The sequence below is a fragment of the Spermophilus citellus genome (assembly GCF_964194105.1).
Source record: "Spermophilus citellus genome assembly, contig: SCAFFOLD_122, whole genome shotgun sequence".
Lineage (NCBI taxonomy): Eukaryota > Metazoa > Chordata > Mammalia > Rodentia > Sciuridae > Spermophilus > Spermophilus citellus.
This window is the reverse complement of record NW_027673113.1, coordinates 468,270-489,344: the sequence shown is the minus strand read 5'-3', so window position 1 is coordinate 489,344 and position 21,075 is coordinate 468,270. Positions and strand designations below refer to the sequence as shown.

The window sequence follows — 21,075 nt, the reverse complement described above, 5'->3', positions numbered from 1 at the left end:
CAAAGACAGCAAATAAATTTCTTATTATCTAAAGTATTAAAGCAATCTTGCTAATGTTACTATCAAAATATGTGGCAAATATATTATTTATAAATAACATTTTATACTTAAATTATCTGCTGTAGATGAAGAAAAGCATATAAACATGTCCTATTCCCTTAATGAAGATATTTAATTCATAAGTCAAAATAGCTCATGATTATACTTACAAAGTATAAAAATATTTCACATTTAACATTTTTCCCAGTTATTTAGTAAGTACCCAGTGTGTTGAGGAACAGGTGCAAGACCAGTTGCCTCTATTTGCACAGTATTAAGCTGCTGGAATGTACTTGAACTACTTGAAGCATAGCAGATCATTCTTAAAAATAAACTAACTAGAATATTGGCAAATACTTTATCTATAAATAGAATCAAATATCCAGGAGCATTATTTTAAAACATCCCTTAGAGAGAATGCAATGCCAAAAAATAAATACTAATAATGAGATTTCTAATATACTCAATTTCAGAAACTTCTTGAAATATCATGTTTCTGCGTTAGAATATATTTAGTCAGCAAAATTTATCAAGGCAAAGATGAAGATTTTGCTTAAAATTCCAAGTGTCAGATTATATCAATAATTTATATCTAATATGTATTCAAATGTCAAATATATAACAAAGGAAAAAATTATTAACTTTGCATTATAGAAAGAATGACTTAGGTCTGGGGATGTGGCTCAGTGGTAGAGTGCTTGCCTAGCATGCACACAGGGCCCAGATTAAACCGTCAGCACAAAATGAAAGATAAATAAATAAAGAATGAAAAGTTTGATTTAAACAACAACAACAACAACAACAAAAACCCTCCAAAATAAGAATATCTGTTACTAAATGCAAAAAGTAGCACACAGATATGGAATAAAAAGTAGAAGTAGTTCCATTATAGTATTTAGAATGAATCACTACTACAGACATAATTAAAAAGATAATGTTCTAGGCCTATATTACTCATTATATGAGTTATATTATTTTTTCAGAAAAATTAACCAGAAGGTAAACCCCATGAGGGCAAGGACTTTTTTCCTCCCTACTTCTATATATTAAAAGCCTAGAGCAATATTAAATAAATGTATGTTGAATTTTTTATCTATTTTTTTAAAAGAGAGAGAGACAGAGAGAGAGAGAGAGAGAGAGAGAATATTTTAATATTTATTTTTTAGTTATCGGCAGACACAACATCTTTGTTTGTATGTGGTGTTGAGGATCGAACCCGGGCCGCACGCATGCCAGGCAAGCACGCTACGGCTTGAGCCACATCCCCAGCCCCTATGTTGAATTTTTTAAAAGGAAAAGGGACAGGAGGGAGGGGAGGAAACCCAGACCCTGCAGCACCTCCCTCCGAGCGCAGCGCACCCGGCTGCCGCAAACTCGTTCCCCAGGCCTCCTCCCACCCTTTCCAGGCCACCGCCTCCCACCTCTGGCCCGGCGGTCCTCTGCTCTCCTACCTTCTTTCTACCAGCTTCTATCTTTCTCCTTCTTTCTTCGTCCTCTATGGCTTCTGCGGGGTAGGCAGGTAAATAAAGCTAAAGGGAAGGCAAAAAACCAACTTCTGTTAACACATTATTGCAATTGGTGAAAAAACACAAGAATGTAGGAATACTAATTCTAGATATAAAGTCACTTGTGATAATTTTCAAATTATAATACTTCTAAATTTCAATTAGTTTTTCATGACTCAGAAATGACACATTCTGATTTTAGTACACACTAAAATTTCTATTTTGAAGTAACAGTGTAATAAAATGAATATTTGTAAATATCCATCAAAGATCATGTCAAATATCATGTTATCAGTATTACATAAATTATTTATCCAGTATAATAATTATATCTAATACCTCTATAGCAAATATTCAGTTAGTTCTCCTCTAATTCAGTTTAAACATATTTATAATGCCCCACAATGAGTTGGTTAGGATCTATCTCCAAGTACTTTCTGGTCATCATGTTGCCCACTGTAGAGTTGTCTTGAAGTGCCTGGACTGTTATGATCTGCTCTGAGTTCGCTGTTCAGCCCTGAGTACTAGTCACAATGCAGCAGGTTGAAGACAGCCTACTGGAGGATTGTCACAACCTTCATAACTAAGATTCTCAACTTCTTATCTAAGATTTCTTTCATAAGTTTGCAGAAGAGTTCTCAAACTTCACCTCACTCCCCTCCATTTCATTCTTCTCATCCTCATCTTTAGTTAGTTGCAGGCCTTCCCACCAAATCCCCCAAGCTACAGCATGCAATACTCACCAATACACAACCTGAAAGCCCTGTTTCTCCACTCCACAAAAGCAGAGTTGCTATCTGATCTTTGCTCTCTTCAGTGATGAGACCTGAGTCTCCTTCAGGCAACAGACATTTTTGACAGAAAAGTGATCTCACCTCCAGACTGGGAGGTATGATAGTCAAGCAGCTCAGAAAGGCATCAGTAGTTATTGGGAGTCCTCAGAGCTTCCAGGTTTTAGAGAGTTTTAGAGAATGCCTCTGACATTTTTTTTTTCCTGTAGTTTTCTTTATTTTGTGCCAGCTCAGAAAAAAGCTCAAGGCAAATTTTAACAATGTCTTTGTGAATGACTTTCAAGATTTTGCTGTGCTGGAGCATTTTCTTGGGAGATGTTCAAAGGCAGGTCCTCAGAGTCAACCACACCATGGATAAAGTTGAGATAATTCTGGTTTGCAAGTACAAGGCTAGCCTGAGCAACTTAGCAAGTCAGTTTCAGATAAAAACAGCTGGGAATGTAGCTCAGTGGTAGAGCATCCCTGGGTTTAATCCCCAGTAACAAACATACACCCACACCCAAACAACAAAAATAAAAACTGTAATATGTTAATTTAAGAACATAGTTTATCGAGCTGGGATTGTGGCTCAGTGGTAGAGCGCTCGCCTAGCATGGGCAGGACCTGGGTTTGATTCTCAGCACCACATTAAAAAAAAAAATAAAATAAAATAAAGGCATCGTGTTGTGTCCATCTACAAAAAAGGTTCATATTCATTCTCTCTCTCTCTCTTAAAAAAAAGAACCTAGTTTTTCTATTAGAAGCCTACAATAAATTCAGACTTATGAAATATACTAAGTTGCTTAAACATTCAGAGTAAATAATAATTTTCCATGTACTCTAAATTTGGGAGCAAAGAAATGACAATCATATCTAAAAAGAATAAGATAACAAAGTGATACTTATTGCAAACATGTAAAGAAGGCAGGTATTTCTTAAGAGACCAATGCCTATTTTACAGTTTATCACCTAAAATAAAAATCATCATTGTCAGGCATGGTGATGCACACCGTGCATCAGGAGGATCACAAGTTCAAAGATAGCCTGGGCAACTTAGTGAGAATCTATCTTAAAATAAAACTGAAAAGGGGCTGGGAATGTAGCTTGGTGACAAAGTGCTTTCCTAGCATGTACAAGGCCCCGAGTTCAATGCCCAGTAACACACACGTACACACATGCACACATACACAACACTACAGCAACATTAATTCCAATAAACACATTTTATTAAACTAGTATTCAAACATTTGTAAAAAGCATTACTATAAAAATCATACTAAATTATAAAATTTTTACTGTGCTAAATGGCTATCTTAAAATGGTCATGGGTCCTAGAAATGCAGACTCACTTTCCTAAAAACCAAAATAGGGCTGCTATATAATTAAGGATTAAGCAATTCAAACAGTTAAGACTTTAGCTAACCACTGGAAAAAGATACAGCAGTAAAATATAATTTTCACTTTTTCAATCCATTTATATTATATTATGTTAAGTTATATTAAATATATACAGAAGCATATAAATTTATAAGAAATAAAGTACCAACAATCAATAATTTCAAAAAAATATCAATTTTATCTATGACATTTTTAATTGGGATATGTTAGTCTTACCTCCGAAGTGTAATCATCTGCTGTGGTTGAAATCTCACTTTCCAGCTAAAACAAAAGTAAAACATGATTACAATTATGACATTTTTCCCCTGCTAAATATCATACTTTACAAAAAAAAAAAAAAATCCTGCTTTACTAAGACATTGCTGTTAGTAACAATGATAGAAAATTCACAAAAATACTATTAAAAAACTAGTAAAAATTATCCAAATCTTTAAAAATTTCATTTCATTATGAATTACAATGACTTATAATAATGCATATAAAATTTATCACAAGGCATTGTTATAAATACAAAAGTACCAAGAACTTTTACATATATAGTAGATGTCATCTGTAAGCCAAAAGCATCAAAGACACCATTCCTCTAATTTATGTAACTCTTTTAAATAAAACTAAATCCTTAACATGCCATCAGAAAAATTCAAGTTCTTTAAAAGAATTATCAGTTCTTGATGCTAAAAAGTCAATGACTTTGTCAAGCTTCCCTCAGGTGGATGCTAATGACTTTTCACTGCCACTACTTTCTAGTTAGGGGTAGAATGTTTTAAAATCTGGATGAATACTTACATCACCAGAAAAGACTTGTTCATGTTTAAGCGTTTCTTCATTGTTTAGAGTTCTCATTATTGTGGATTCAGGCATCACGGCCGATCCAACACCCTGAGAACTATTTATGAACATCTCCTCACTCTTTGATTGATCAATATTCAAGCCATGAACATCATTTTTATTGCTTGAGGTTTTCTTCTTTTTTGGCTTCTTATGAGGGTTTTGTCCATCCAATCGAGCTCTTCTTTCTCGAAACTCGGCAAGCTACAGGAAAAAGTATCATTAACATCAATGATAATTTTTCTTTGGGATCACTTTCTTTAAAAGATCAAACTATCACCAAATTAAAATGATGATAATAATATAGATGACTTCACAGTTTCAGAATAACTATTGGATTGAATATTCGGGTTGTAAAGTTTGTAACACTAGGTACTTGTGAATGAACTTATTAAATATTGAGGGGTAAGAAATGAACATGTCAAGTCTAAAGAAGAGGAAATTAGAAATTAAAAAGATAATGTTCTAGGCCTATATTACTCATTATATGAGTTATATTATTTTTTCAGAAAAATTAACCAGAAGGTAAACCCCATGAGGGCAAGGACTTTTTTTCCTTTCTACTTCTATATATTAAAAGCCTAGAGCAATATTAAATAAATGTATTCGGAATTTTTTATCTATTTTTTTAAAAGAGAGAGAGAGAGAGAGAGAGAGAGAGAGAGAGAGAGAATATTTTAATATTTATTTTTTAGTTATCGGCAGACACAACATCTTTGTTTGTATGTGGTGTTGAGGATCGAACCCGGGCCGCACGCATGCCAGGCAAGCACGCTACGGCTTGAGCGCACCCGGCTGCCGCAAACTCGTTCCCCAGGCCTCCTCCCACCCTTTCCCGGCCACCGCCTCCCACCTCTGGCCCGGCGGTCCCCTGCTCTCCTACCTTCTTTCTACCAGCTTCTATCATTCTCCTTCTTTCTTCGTCCTCCATGGCTTCTGCCTAAAGAAGAGGAAATTAGCTGAGTTAGGGGAATAACTATTCTATAACTAGAACAGGGGAATAGAGGGACTCTCATTCACAGTATAATCTCTGGATTTAAGATTATATGAAAATACACACAAAAACAAGGAGCTCCAAACACACTTGTTCTGTTCTACTACTTTATACAAAAGATATCGTCTATAATTATCTTTTATACAAAAAAGATAATTAGCCTATTAGCTATACAAATGCTCACTGCAGCCATATTTATAGTGGGAAAAACTTACAAGTAACTTAAAATGTTAAACAGCAGTGTTTTATCATTTGTCTGTCATCATCAGAATTTGTACCAAACCCTAGTCATCGGTAACGTTATCATTTACTTAATATATTTTAAACAGTGTATTTTCTTTAAATTGAAAGTTAATATCACTTGTTATTTCTTTTAAGAGATAAATTGAAAATAAAAGAAATGATAAATCTATTATTGAAATTTTAGTTAGAGGTTGCTGAAGGCTATGAAAAAAATGGACAAAATAAAAGACTGTTAAAGACAGACAAGCATCAAACAGATTTTCGTTATCATAAGCAGAAAGAAAACTGAAAACGGTAAAAACTTTCTTACAATACTATCCAAAGTTTTTTAAGACCTAAAATATTTTCTTACCACCTAAAATCAGAAGTACACATTATATACCAGGTAACACTAGACTAATTATGGTGAACTTATATTAAAAATACCAATGCAAGCAATTGCTATTAAAGACTTTGTGATATAATAGCAGGTATAAAGTAGTATTGTAGCATATCTATTTCTTTTCATGAAAGGAAAATTATACTTCATTTTTAAAAAGATAAGGCAAGTCTCAGGCTCATAGCTTTCAATGATTATATCCAGTATGAATTTAAATATCATTATATTCATAGGCATAGATAAATTCTGGAAAACTACAACCTTAACAACTTTTGTTTACATTTGGAGTTCAGATTACAGGTATTTTTCCTATTGCTCACTTACATTTTATTTATTTATTCTTATGAATTTTTTTTGATGGACACAATACCTTTATTTTATTTATTTTTATGTAGTACTGAGGATCAAACCCACAGCCTTGTACGTGCTAGGCAAAGGATCTATTGCTGAGCTATTACTGTATTTTTTTAAATAGAGTTAAGTTTTCTGATTTTTATATAAAGCAACTACTGACAAAGACTTCTTAAATTTAATTTGAGCTCCTGAATCACTCTTAAGAGGAGAAAAAAGAAGACCACATGTAAGTTCCTTTCTGCCTTAAAAAGAGGAAATATATGCTTAGAATTACCATAACTATTAACCAGACCAATTACAAAGACAGCAAATAAATTTCTTATTATCTAAAGTATTAAAGCAATCTTGCTAATGTTACTATCAAAATATGTGGCAAATATATTATTTATAAATAACATTTTATACTTAAATTATCTGCTGTAGATGAAGAAAAGCATATAAACATGTCCTATTCCCTTAATGAAGATATTTAATTCATAAGTCAAAATAGCTCATGATTATACTTACAAAGTATAAAAATATTTCACATTTAACATTTTTCCCAGTTATTTAGTAACTACCCAGTGTGTTGAGGAACAGGTGCAAGACCAGTTGCCTCTATTTGCACATTATTAAGCTGCTGGAATGTACTTGAACTACTTGAAGCATAGCAGATCATTCTTAAAAATAAACTAACTAGAATATTGGCAAATACTTTATCTATAAATAGAATCAAAAATCCAGGAGCATTATTTTAAAACATCCCTTAGAGAGAATGCAATGCCAAAAAATAAATACTAATAATGAGATTTCTAATATACTCAATTTCAGAAACTTCTTGAAATATCATGTTTCTGCGTTAGAATATATTTAGTCAGCAAAATTTATCAAGGCAAAGATGAAGATTTTGCTTAAAATTCCAAGTGTCAGATTATATCAATAATTTATATCTAATATGTATTCAAATGTCAAATATATAACAAAGGAAAAAATTATTAACTTTGCATTATAGAAAGAATGACTTAGGTCTGGGGATGTGGCTCAGTGGTAGAGTGCTTGCCTAGCATGCACACAGGGCCCAGGTTAAACCGTCAGCACAAAATGAAAGATAAATAAATAAAGAATGGAAAGTTTGATTTAAACAACAACAACAACAACAACAAAAACCCTCCAAAATAAGAATATCTGTTACTAAATGCAAAAAGTAGCACACAGATATGGAATAAAAAGTAGAAGTAGTTCCATTATAGTATTTAGAATGAATCACTACTACAGACATAATTAAAAAGATAATGTTCTAGGCCTATATTACTCATTATATGAGTTATATTATTTTTTCAGAAAAATTAACCAGAAGGTAAACCCCATGAGGGCAAGGACTTTTTTCCTCCCTACTTCTATATATTAAAAGCCTAGAGCAATATTAAATAAATGTATGTTGAATTTTTTATCTATTTTTTTAAAAGAGAGAGAGACAGAGAGAGAGAGAGAGAGAGAGAGAGAATATTTTAATATTTATTTTTTAGTTATCGGCAGACACAACATCTTTGTTTGTATGTGGTGTTGAGGATCGAACCCGGGCCGCACGCATGCCAGGCAAGCACGCTACGGCTTGAGCCACATCCCCAGCCCCTATGTTGAATTTTTTAAAAGGAAAAGGGACAGGAGGGAGGGGAGGAAACCCAGACCCTGCAGCACCTCCCTCCGAGCGCAGCGCACCCGGCTGCCGCAAACTCGTTCCCCAGGCCTCCTCCCAACCTTTCCAAGCCACCGCCTCCCACCTCTGGCCCGGCGGTCCCCTGCTCTCCTACCTTCTTTCTACCAGCTTCTATCTTTCTCCTTCTTTCTTCGTCCTCTATGGCTTCTGCGGGGTAGGCAGGTAAATAAAGCTAAAGGGAAGGCAAAAAAACAACTTCTGTTAACACATTATTGCAATTGGTGAAAAACCACAAGAATGTAGGAATACTAATTCTAGATATAAAGTCACTTGTGATAATTTTCAAATTATAATACTTCTAAATTTCAATTAGTTTTTCATGACTCAGAAATGACACATTCTGATTTTAGTACACACTAAAATTTCTATTTTGAAGTAACAGTGTAATAAAATGAATATTTGTAAATATCCATCAAAGATCATGTCAAATATCATGTTATCAGTATTACATAAATTATTTATCCAGTATAATAATTATATCTAATACCTCTATAGCAAATATTCAGTTAGTTCTCCTCTAATTCAGTTTAAACATATTTATAATGCCCCACAATGAGTTGGTTAGGATCTATCTCCAAGTACTTTCTGGTCATCATGTTGCCCACTGTAGAGTTGTCTTGAAGTGCCTGGACTGTTATGATCTGCTCTGAGTTCGCTGTTCAGCCCTGAGTACTAGTCACAATGCAGCAGGTTGAAGACAGCCTACTGGAGGATTGTCACAACCTTCATAACTAAGATTCTCAACTTCTTATCTAAGATTTCTTTCATAAGTTTGCAGAAGAGTTCTCAAACTTCACCTCACTCCCCTCCATTTCATTCTTCTCATCCTCATCTTTAGTTAGTTGCAGGCCTTCCCACCAAATCCCCCAAGCTACAGCATGCAATACTCACCAATACACAACCTGAAAGCCCTGTTTCTCCACTCCACAAAAGCAGAGTTGCTATCTGATCTTTGCTCTCTTCAGTGATGAGACCTGAGTCTCCTTCAGGCAACAGACATTTTTGACAGAAAAGTGATCTCACCTCCAGACTGGGAGGTATGATAGTCAAGCAGCTCAGAAAGGCATCAGTAGTTATTGGGAGTCCTCAGAGCTTCCAGGTTTTAGAGAGTTTTAGAGAATGCCTCTGACATTTTTTTTTTCCTGTAGTTTTCTTTATTTTGTGCCAGCTCAGAAAAAAGCTCAAGGCAAATTTTAACAATGTCTTTGTGAATGACTTTCAAGATTTTGCTGTGCTGGAGCATTTTCTTGGGAGATGTTCAAAGGCAGGTCCTCAGAGTCAACCACACCATGGATAAAGTTGAGATAATTCTGGTTTGCAAGTACAAGGCTAGCCTGAGCAACTTAGCAAGTCAGTTTCAGATAAAAACAGCTGGGAATGTAGCTCAGTGGTAGAGCATCCCTGGGTTTAATCCCCAGTAACAAACATACACCCACACCCAAACAACAAAAATAAAAACTGTAATATGTTAATTTAAGAACATAGTTTATCGAGCTGGGATTGTGGCTCAGTGGTAGAGCGCTCGCCTAGCATGGGCAGGACCTGGGTTTGATTCTCAGCACCACATTAAAAAAAAAATAAATAAAATAAAGGCATCGTGTTGTGTCCATCTACAAAAAAGGTTCATATTCATTCTCTCTCTCTCTCTTAAAAAAAAGAACCTAGTTTTTCTATTAGAAGCCTACAATAAATTCAGACTTATGAAATATACTAAGTTGCTTAAACATTCAGAGTAAATAATAATTTTCCATGTACTCTAAATTTGGGAGCAAAGAAATGACAATCATATCTAAAAAGAATAAGATAACAAAGTGATACTTATTGCAAACATGTAAAGAAGGCAGGTATTTCTTAAGAGACCAATGCCTATTTTACAGTTTATCACCTAAAATAAAAATCATCATTGTCAGGCATGGTGATGCACACCGTGCATCAGGAGGATCACAAGTTCAAAGATAGCCTGGGCAACTTAGTGAGAATCTATCTTAAAATAAAACTGAAAAGGGGCTGGGAATGTAGCTTGGTGACAAAGTGCTTTCCTAGCATGTACAAGGCCCCGAGTTCAATGCCCAGTAACACACACGTACACACATGCACACATACACAACACTACAGCAACATTAATTCCAATAAACACATTTTATTAAACTAGTATTCAAACATTTGTAAAAAGCATTACTATAAAAATCATACTAAATTATAAAATTTTTACTGTGCTAAATGGCTATCTTAAAATGGTCATGGGTCCTAGAAATGCAGACTCACTTTCCTAAAAACCAAAATAGGGCTGCTATATAATTAAGGATTAAGCAATTCAAACAGTTAAGACTTTAGCTAACCACTGGAAAAAGATACAGCAGTAAAATATAATTTTCACTTTTTCAATCCATTTATATTATATTATGTTAAGTTATATTAAATATATACAGAAGCATATAAATTTATAAGAAATAAAGTACCAACAATCAATAATTTCAAAAAAATATCAATTTTATCTATGACATTTTTAATTGGGATATGTTAGTCTTACCTCCGAAGTGTAATCATCTGCTGTGGTTGAAATCTCACTTTCCAGCTAAAACAAAAGTAAAACATGATTACAATTATGACATTTTTCCCCTGCTAAATATCATACTTTACAAAAAAAAAAAATCCTGCTTTACTAAGACATTGCTGTTAGTAACAATGATAGAAAATTCACAAAAATACTATTAAAAAACTAGTAAAAATTATCCAAATCTTTAAAAATTTCATTTCATTATGAATTACAATGACTTATAATAATGCATATAAAATTTATCACAAGGCATTGTTATAAATACAAAAGTACCAAGAACTTTTACATATATAGTAGATGTCATCTGTAAGCCAAAAGCATCAAAGACACCATTCCTCTAATTTATGTAACTCTTTTAAATAAAACTAAATCCTTAACATGCCATCAGAAAAATTCAAGTTCTTTAAAAGAATTATCAGTTCTTGATGCTAAAAAGTCAATGACTTTGTCAAGCTTCCCTCAGGTGGATGCTAATGACTTTTCACTGCCACTACTTTCTAGTTAGGGGTAGAATGTTTTAAAATCTGGATGAATACTTACATCACCAGAAAAGACTTGTTCATGTTTAAGCGTTTCTTCATTGTTTAGAGTTCTCATTATTGTGGATTCAGGCATCACGGCCGATCCAACACCCTGAGAACTATTTATGAACATCTCCTCACTCTTTGATTGATCAATATTCAAGCCATGAACATCATTTTTATTGCTTGAGGTTTTCTTCTTTTTTGGCTTCTTATGAGGGTTTTGTCCATCCAATCGAGCTCTTCTTTCTCGAAACTCGGCAAGCTACAGGAAAAAGTATCATTAACATCAATGATAATTTTTCTTTGGGATCACTTTCTTTAAAAGATCAAACTATCACCAAATTAAAATGATGATAATAATATAGATGACTTCACAGTTTCAGAATAACTATTGGATTGAATATTCGGGTTGTAAAGTTTGTAACACTAGGTACTTGTGAATGAACTTATTAAATATTGAGGGGTAAGAAATGAACATGTCAAGTCTAAAGAAGAGGAAATTAGAAATTAAAAAGATAATGTTCTAGGCCTATATTACTCATTATATGAGTTATATTATTTTTTCAGAAAAATTAACCAGAAGGTAAACCCCATGAGGGCAAGGACTTTTTTTCCTCCCTACTTCTATATATTAAAAGCCTAGAGCAATATTAAATAAATGTATTTGGAATTTTTTATCTATTTTTTTAAAAGAGAGAGAGAGAGAGAGAGAGAGAGAGAGAGAGAGAGAGAGATATTTTAATATTTATTGTTTAGTTATCGGCAGACACAACATCTTTGTTTGTATGTGGTGTTGAGGATCGAACCCGGGCCGCACGCATGCCAGGCAAGCACGCTACGGCTTGAGCGCACCCGGCTGCCGCAAACTCGTTCCCCAGGCCTCCTCCCACCCTTTCCCGGCCACCGCCTCCCACCTCTGGCCCGGCGGTCCCCTGCTCTCCTACCTTCTTTCTACCAGCTTCTATCATTCTCCTTCTTTCTTCGTCCTCCATGGCTTCTGCCTAAAGAAGAGGAAATTAGCTGAGTTAGGGGAATAACTATTCTATAACTAGAACAGGGGAATAGAGGGACTCTCATTCACAGTATAATCTCTGGATTTAAGATTATATGAAAATACACACAAAAACAAGGAGCTCCAAACACACTTGTTCTGTTCTACTACTTTATACAAAAGATATCGTCTATAATTATCTTTTATACAAAAAAGATAATTAGCCTATTAGCTATACAAATGCTCACTGCAGCCATATTTATAGTGGGAAAAACTTACAAGTAACTTAAAATGTTAAACAGCAGTGTTTTATCATTTGTCTGTCATCATCAGAATTTGTACCAAACCCTAGTCATCGGTAACGTTATCATTTACTTAATATATTTTAAACAGTGTATTTTCTTTAAATTGAAAGTTAATATCACTTGTTATTTCTTTTAAGAGATAAATTGAAAATAAAAGAAATGATAAATCTATTATTGAAATTTTAGTTAGAGGTTGCTGAAGGCTATGAAAAAAATGGACAAAATAAAAGACTGTTAAAGACAGACAAGCATCAAACAGATTTTCGTTATCATAAGCAGAAAGAAAACTGAAAACGGTAAAAACTTTCTTACAATACTATCCAAAGTTTTTTAAGACCTAAAATATTTTCTTACCACCTAAAATCAGAAGTACACATTATATACCAGGTAACACTAGACTAATTATGGTGAACTTATATTAAAAATACCAATGCAAGCAATTGCTATTAAAGACTTTGTGATATAATAGCAGGTATAAAGTAGTATTGTAGCATATCTATTTCTTTTCATGAAAGGAAAATTATACTTCATTTTTAAAAAGATAAGGCAAGTCTCAGGCTCATAGCTTTCAATGATTATATCCAGTATGAATTTAAATATCATTATATTCATAGGCATAGATAAATTCTGGAAAACTACAACCTTAACAACTTTTGTTTACATTTGGAGTTCAGATTACAGGTATTTTTCCTATTGCTCACTTACATTTTATTTATTTATTCTTATGAATTTTTTTTGATGGACACAATACCTTTATTTTATTTATTTTTATGTAGTACTGAGGATCAAACCCACAGCCTTGTACGTGCTAGGCAAAGGATCTATTGCTGAGCTATTACTGTATTTTTTTAAATAGAGTTAAGTTTTCTGATTTTTATATAAAGCAACTACTGACAAAGACTTCTTAAATTTAATTTGAGCTCCTGAATCACTCTTAAGAGGAGAAAAAAGAAGACCACATGTAAGTTCCTTTCTGCCTTAAAAAGAGGAAATATATGCTTAGAATTACCATAACTATTAACCAGACCAATTACAAAGACAGCAAATAAATTTCTTATTATCTAAAGTATTAAAGCAATCTTGCTAATGTTACTATCAAAATATGTGGCAAATATATTATTTATAAATAACATTTTATACTTAAATTATCTGCTGTAGATGAAGAAAAGCATATAAACATGTCCTATTCCCTTAATGAAGATATTTAATTCATAAGTCAAAATAGCTCATGATTATACTTACAAAGTATAAAAATATTTCACATTTAACATTTTTCCCAGTTATTTAGTAACTACCCAGTGTGTTGAGGAACAGGTGCAAGACCAGTTGCCTCTATTTGCACATTATTAAGCTGCTGGAATGTACTTGAACTACTTGAAGCATAGCAGATCATTCTTAAAAATAAACTAACTAGAATATTGGCAAATACTTTATCTATAAATAGAATCAAAAATCCAGGAGCATTATTTTAAAACATCCCTTAGAGAGAATGCAATGCCAAAAAATAAATACTAATAATGAGATTTCTAATATACTCAATTTCAGAAACTTCTTGAAATATCATGTTTCTGCGTTAGAATATATTTAGTCAGCAAAATTTATCAAGGCAAAGATGAAGATTTTGCTTAAAATTCCAAGTGTCAGATTATATCAATAATTTATATCTAATATGTATTCAAATGTCAAATATATAACAAAGGAAAAAATTATTAACTTTGCATTATAGAAAGAATGACTTAGGTCTGGGGATGTGGCTCAGTGGTAGAGTGCTTGCCTAGCATGCACACAGGGCCCAGGTTAAACCGTCAGCACAAAATGAAAGATAAATAAATAAAGAATGGAAAGTTTGATTTAAACAACAACAACAACAACAACAAAAACCCTCCAAAATAAGAATATCTGTTACTAAATGCAAAAAGTAGCACACAGATATGGAATAAAAAGTAGAAGTAGTTCCATTATAGTATTTAGAATGAATCACTACTACAGACATAATTAAAAAGATAATGTTCTAGGCCTATATTACTCATTATATGAGTTATATTATTTTTTCAGAAAAATTAACCAGAAGGTAAACCCCATGAGGGCAAGGACTTTTTTCCTCCCTACTTCTATATATTAAAAGCCTAGAGCAATATTAAATAAATGTATGTTGAATTTTTTATCTATTTTTTTAAAAGAGAGAGAGACAGAGAGAGAGAGAGAGAGAGAGAGAGAATATTTTAATATTTATTTTTTAGTTATCGGCAGACACAACATCTTTGTTTGTATGTGGTGTTGAGGATCGAACCCGGGCCGCACGCATGCCAGGCAAGCACGCTACGGCTTGAGCCACATCCCCAGCCCCTATGTTGAATTTTTTAAAAGGAAAAGGGACAGGAGGGAGGGGAGGAAACCCAGACCCTGCAGCACCTCCCTCCGAGCGCAGCGCACCCGGCTGCCGCAAACTCGTTCCCCAGGCCTCCTCCCAACCTTTCCAGGCCACCGCCTCCCACCTCTGGCCCGGCGGTCCCCTGCTCTCCTACCTTCTTTCTACCAGCTTCTATCTTTCTCCTTCTTTCTTCGTCCTCTATGGCTTCTGCGGGGTAGGCAGGTAAATAAAGCTAAAGGGAAGGCAAAAAAACAACTTCTGTTAACACATTATTGCAATTGGTGAAAAACCACAAGAATGTAGGAATACTAATTCTAGATATAAAGTCACTTGTGATAATTTTCAAATTATAATACTTCTAAATTTCAATTAGTTTTTCATGACTCAGAAATGACACATTCTGATTTTAGTACACACTAAAATTTCTATTTTGAAGTAACAGTGTAATAAAATGAATATTTGTAAATATCCATCAAAGATCATGTCAAATATCATGTTATCAGTATTACATAAATTATTTATCCAGTATAATAATTATATCTAATACCTCTATAGCAAATATTCAGTTAGTTCTCCTCTAATTCAGTTTAAACATATTTATAATGCCCCACAATGAGTTGGTTAGGATCTATCTCCAAGTACTTTCTGGTCATCATGTTGCCCACTGTAGAGTTGTCTTGAAGTGCCTGGACTGTTATGATCTGCTCTGAGTTCGCTGTTCAGCCCTGAGTACTAGTCACAATGCAGCAGGTTGAAGACAGCCTACTGGAGGATTGTCACAACCTTCATAACTAAGATTCTCAACTTCTTATCTAAGATTTCTTTCATAAGTTTGCAGAAGAGTTCTCAAACTTCACCTCACTCCCCTCCATTTCATTCTTCTCATCCTCATCTTTAGTTAGTTGCAGGCCTTCCCACCAAATCCCCCAAGCTACAGCATGCAATACTCACCAATACACAACCTGAAAGCCCTGTTTCTCCACTCCACAAAAGCAGAGTTGCTATCTGATCTTTGCTCTCTTCAGTGATGAGACCTGAGTCTCCTTCAGGCAACAGACATTTTTGACAGAAAAGTGATCTCACCTCCAGACTGGGAGGTATGATAGTCAAGCAGCTCAGAAAGGCATCAGTAGTTATTGGGAGTCCTCAGAGCTTCCAGGTTTTAGAGAGTTTTAGAGAATGCCTCTGACATTTTTTTTTTCCTGTAGTTTTCTTTATTTTGTGCCAGCTCAGAAAAAAGCTCAAGGCAAATTTTAACAATGTCTTTGTGAATGACTTTCAAGATTTTGCTGTGCTGGAGCATTTTCTTGGGAGATGTTCAAAGGCAGGTCCTCAGAGTCAACCACACCATGGATAAAGTTGAGATAATTCTGGTTTGCAAGTACAAGGCTAGCCTGAGCAACTTAGCAAGTCAGTTTCAGATAAAAACAGCTGGGAATGTAGCTCAGTGGTAGAGCATCCCTGGGTTTAATCCCCAGTAACAAACATACACCCACACCCAAACAACAAAAATAAAAACTGTAATATGTTAATTTAAGAACATAGTTTATCGAGCTGGGATTGTGGCTCAGTGGTAGAGCGCTCGCCTAGCATGGGCAGGACCTGGGTTTGATTCTCAGCACCACATTAAAAAAAAAATAAATAAAATAAAGGCATCGTGTTGTGTCCATCTACAAAAAAGGTTCATATTCATTCTCTCTCTCTCTCTTAAAAAAAAGAACCTAGTTTTTCTATTAGAAGCCTACAATAAATTCAGACTTATGAAATATACTAAGTTGCTTAAACATTCAGAGTAAATAATAATTTTCCATGTACTCTAAATTTGGGAGCAAAGAAATGACAATCATATCTAAAAAGAATAAGATAACAAAGTGATACTTATTGCAAACATGTAAAGAAGGCAGGTATTTCTTAAGAGACCAATGCCTATTTTACAGTTTATCACCTAAAATAAAAATCATCATTGTCAGGCATGGTGATGCACACCGTGCATCAGGAGGATCACAAGTTCAAAGATAGCCTGGGCAACTTAGTGAGAATCTATCTTAAAATAAAACTGAAAAGGGGCTGGGAATGTAGCTTGGTGACAAAGTGCTTTCCTAGCATGTACAAGGCCCCGAGTTCAATGCCCAGTAACACACACGTACACACATGCACACATACACAACACTACAGCAACATTAATTCCAATAAACACATTTTATTAAACTAGTATTCAAACATTTGTAAAAAGCATTACTATAAAAATCATACTAAATTATAAAATTTTTACTGTGCTAAATGGCTATCTTAAAATGGTCATGGGTCCTAGAAATGCAGACTCACTTTCCTAAAAACCAAAATAGGGCTGCTATATAATTAAGGATTAAGCAATTCAAACAGTTAAGACTTTAGCTAACCACTGGAAAAAGATACAGCAGTAAAATATAATTTTCACTTTTTCAATCCATTTATATTATATTATGTTAAGTTATATTAAATATATACAGAAGCATATAAATTTATAAGAAATAAAGTACCAACAATCAATAATTTCAAAAAAATATCAATTTTATCTATGACATTTTTAATTGGGATATGTTAGTCTTACCTCCGAAGTGTAATCATCTGCTGTGGTTGAAATCTCACTTTCCAGCTAAAACAAAAGTAAAACATGATTACAATTATGACATTTTTCCCCTGCTAAATATCATACTTTACAAAAAAAAAAAAAAAAATCCTGCTTTACTAAGACATTGCTGTTAGTAACAATGATAGAAAATTCACAAAAATACTATTAAAAAACTAGTAAAAATTATCCAAATCTTTAAAAATTTCATTTCATTATGAATTACAATGACTTATAATAATGCATATAAAATTTATCACAAGGCATTGTTATAAATACAAAAGTACCAAGAACTTTTACATATATAGTAGATGTCATCTGTAAGCCAAAAGCATCAAAGACACCATTCCTCTAATTTATGTAACTCTTTTAAATAAAACTAAATCCTTAACATGCCATCAGAAAAATTCAAGTTCTTTAAAAGAATTATCAGTTCTTGATGCTAAAAAGTCAATGACTTTGTCAAGCTTCCCTCAGGTGGATGCTAATGACTTTTCACTGCCACTACTTTCTAGTTAGGGGTAGAATGTTTTAAAATCTGGATGAATACTTACATCACCAGAAAAGACTTGTTCATGTTTAAGCGTTTCTTCATTGTTTAGAGTTCTCATTATTGTGGATTCAGGCATCACGGCCGATCCAACACCCTGAGAACTATTTATGAACATCTCCTCACTCTTTGATTGATCAATATTCAAGCCATGAACATCATTTTTATTGCTTGAGGTTTTCTTCTTTTTTGGCTTCTTATGAGAGTTTTGTCCATCCAATCGAGCTCTTCTTTCTCGAAACTCGGCAAGCTACAGGAAAAAGTATCATTAACATCAATGATAATTTTTCTTTGGGATCACTTTCTTTAAAAGATCAAACTATCACCAAATTAAAATGATGATAATAATATAGATGACTTCACAGTTTCAGAATAACTATTGGATTGAATATTCGGGTTGTAAAGTTTGTAACACTAGGTACTTGTGAATGAACTTATTAAATATTGAGGGGTAAGAAATGAACATGTCAAGTCTAAAGAAGAGGAAATTAGAAATTAAAAAGATAATGTTCTAGGCCTATATTACTCATTATATGAGTTATATTATTTTTTCAGAAAAATTAACCAGAAGGTAAACCCCATGAGGGCAAGGACTTTTTTTCCTCCCTACTTCTATATATTAAAAGCCTAGAGCAATATTAAATAAATGTATTTGGAATTTTTTATCTATTTTTTTAAAAGAGAGAGAGAGAGAGAGAGAGAGAGAGAGAGAGAGAATATTTTAATATTTATTGTTTAGTTATCGGCAGACACAACATCTTTGTTTGTATGTGGTGTTGAGGATCGAACCCGGGCCGCACGCATGCCAGGCAAGCACGCTACGGCTTGAGCGCACCCGGCTGCCGCAAACTCGTTCCCCAGGCCTCCTCCCACCCTTTCCCGGCCACCGCCTCCCACCTCTGGCCCGGCGGTCCCCTGCTCTCCTACCTTCTTTCTACCAGCTTCTATCATTCTCCTTCTTTCTTCGTCCTCCATGGCTTCTGCCTAAAGAAGAGGAAATTAGCTGAGTTAGGGGAATAACTATTCTATAACTAGAACAGGGGGATAGAGGGACTCTCATTCACAGTATAATCTCTGGATTTAAGATTATATGAAAATACACACAAAAACAAGGAGCTCCAAACACACTTGTTCTGTTCTACTACTTTATACAAAAGATATCGTCTATAATTATCTTTTATACAAAAAAGATAATTAGCCTATTAGCTATACAAATGCTCACTGCAGCCATATTTATAGTGGGAAAAACTTACAAGTAACTTAAAATTTTAAACAGCAGTGTTTTATCATTTGTCTGTCATCATCAGAATTTGTACCAAACCCTAGTCATCGGTAACGTTATCATTTACTTAATATATTTTAAACAGTGTATTTTCTTTAAATTGAAAGTTAATATCACTTGTTATTTCTTTTAAGAGATAAATTGAAAATAAAAGAAATGATAAATCTATTATTGAAATTTTAGTTAGAGGTTGCTGAAGGCTATGAAAAAAATGGACAAAATAAAAGACTGTTAAAGACAGACAAGCATCAAACAGATTTTCGTTATCATAAGCAGAAAGAAAACTGAAAACGGTAAAAACTTTCTTACAATACTATCCAAAGTTTTTTAAGACCTAAAATATTTTCTTACCACCTAAAATCAGAAGTACACATTATATACCAGGTAACACTAGACTAATTATGGTGAACTTATATTAAAAATACCAATGCAAGCAATTGCTATTAAAGACTTTGTGATATAATAGCAGGTATAAAGTAGTATTGTAGCATATCTATTTCTTTTCATGAAAGGAAAATTATACTTCATTTTTAAAAAGATAAGGCAAGTCTCAGGCTCATAGCTTTCAATGATTATATCCAGTATGAATTTAAATATCATTATATTCATAGGCATAGATAAATTCTGGAAAACTACAACCTTAACAACTTTTGTTTACATTTGGAGTTCAGATTACAGGTATTTTTCCTATTGCTCACTTACATTTTATTTATTTATTCTTATGAATTTTTTTTGATGGACACAATACCTTTATTTTATTTATTTTTATGTAGTACTGAGGATCAAACCCACAGCCTTGTACGTGCTAGGCAAAGGATCTATTGCTGAGCTATTACTGTATTTTTTTAAATAGAGTTAAGTTTTCTGATTTTTATATAAAGCAACTACTGACAAAGACTTCTTAAATTTAATTTGAGCTCCTGAATCACTCTTAAGAGGAGAAAAAAGAAGACCACATGTAAGTTCCTTTCTGCCTTAAAAAGAGGAAATATATGCTTAGAATTACCATAACTATTAACCAGACCAATTACAAAGACAGCAAACAAATTTCTTATTATTTAAAGTATTAAAGCAATCTTGCTAATGTTACTATCAAAATATGTGGCAAATATATTATTTATAAATAACATTTTATACTTAAATTATCTGCTGTAGATGAAGAAAAGCATATAAACATGTCCTATTCCCTTAATGAAGATATTTAATTCATAAGTCAAAATAGCTCATGATTATACTTACAAAGTATAAAAATATTTCACATTTAACATTTTTCCCAGTTATTTAGTAAGTACCCAGTGCGTTGAGGAACAGGTGCAAGACCAGTTGCCTCTATTTGCACAGTATTAAGCTGCTGGAATGTACTTGAACTACTTGAAGCATAGCAGATCATTCTTAAAAATAAACTAACTAGAATATTGGCAAATACTTTATCTATAAATAGAATCAAATATCCAGGAGCATTATTTTAAAACATCCCTTAGAGAGAATGCAATGCCAAAAAATAAATACTAATAATGAGATTTCTAATATACTCAATTTCAGAAACTTCTTGAAATATCATGTTTCTGCGTTAGAATATATTTAGTCAGCAAAATTTATCAAGGCAAAGATGAAGATTTTGCTTAAAATTCCAAGTGTCAGATTATATCAATAATTTATATCTAATATTTATTCAAATGTC

At 33.4% G+C, this 21,075-nt stretch overlaps 1 protein-coding gene across 1 annotated transcript in view; it reads right to left on the bottom strand.

The window, feature by feature from the left end:
* The window catches only part of LOC308640089 (uncharacterized protein), a gene marked incomplete at both ends in the record, with an annotated part of 145,288 nt that overhangs the window by 15,837 nt on the left and 108,376 nt on the right, over nucleotides 1–21,075 (bottom strand). Inside the window, 9 exons of the mRNA XM_081312127.1 lie at nucleotides 1,491–1,568; nucleotides 3,929–3,973; nucleotides 4,499–4,744; nucleotides 8,301–8,378; nucleotides 10,737–10,781; nucleotides 11,304–11,549; nucleotides 15,109–15,186; nucleotides 17,545–17,589; nucleotides 18,117–18,362. Coding sequence (XP_081168253.1) covers nucleotides 1,491–1,568; nucleotides 3,929–3,973; nucleotides 4,499–4,744; nucleotides 8,301–8,378; nucleotides 10,737–10,781; nucleotides 11,304–11,549; nucleotides 15,109–15,186; nucleotides 17,545–17,589; nucleotides 18,117–18,362 — 1,107 coding nt within the window. The remainder of the gene's footprint in view (nucleotides 1–1,490; nucleotides 1,569–3,928; nucleotides 3,974–4,498; nucleotides 4,745–8,300; nucleotides 8,379–10,736; nucleotides 10,782–11,303; nucleotides 11,550–15,108; nucleotides 15,187–17,544; nucleotides 17,590–18,116; nucleotides 18,363–21,075) is intronic.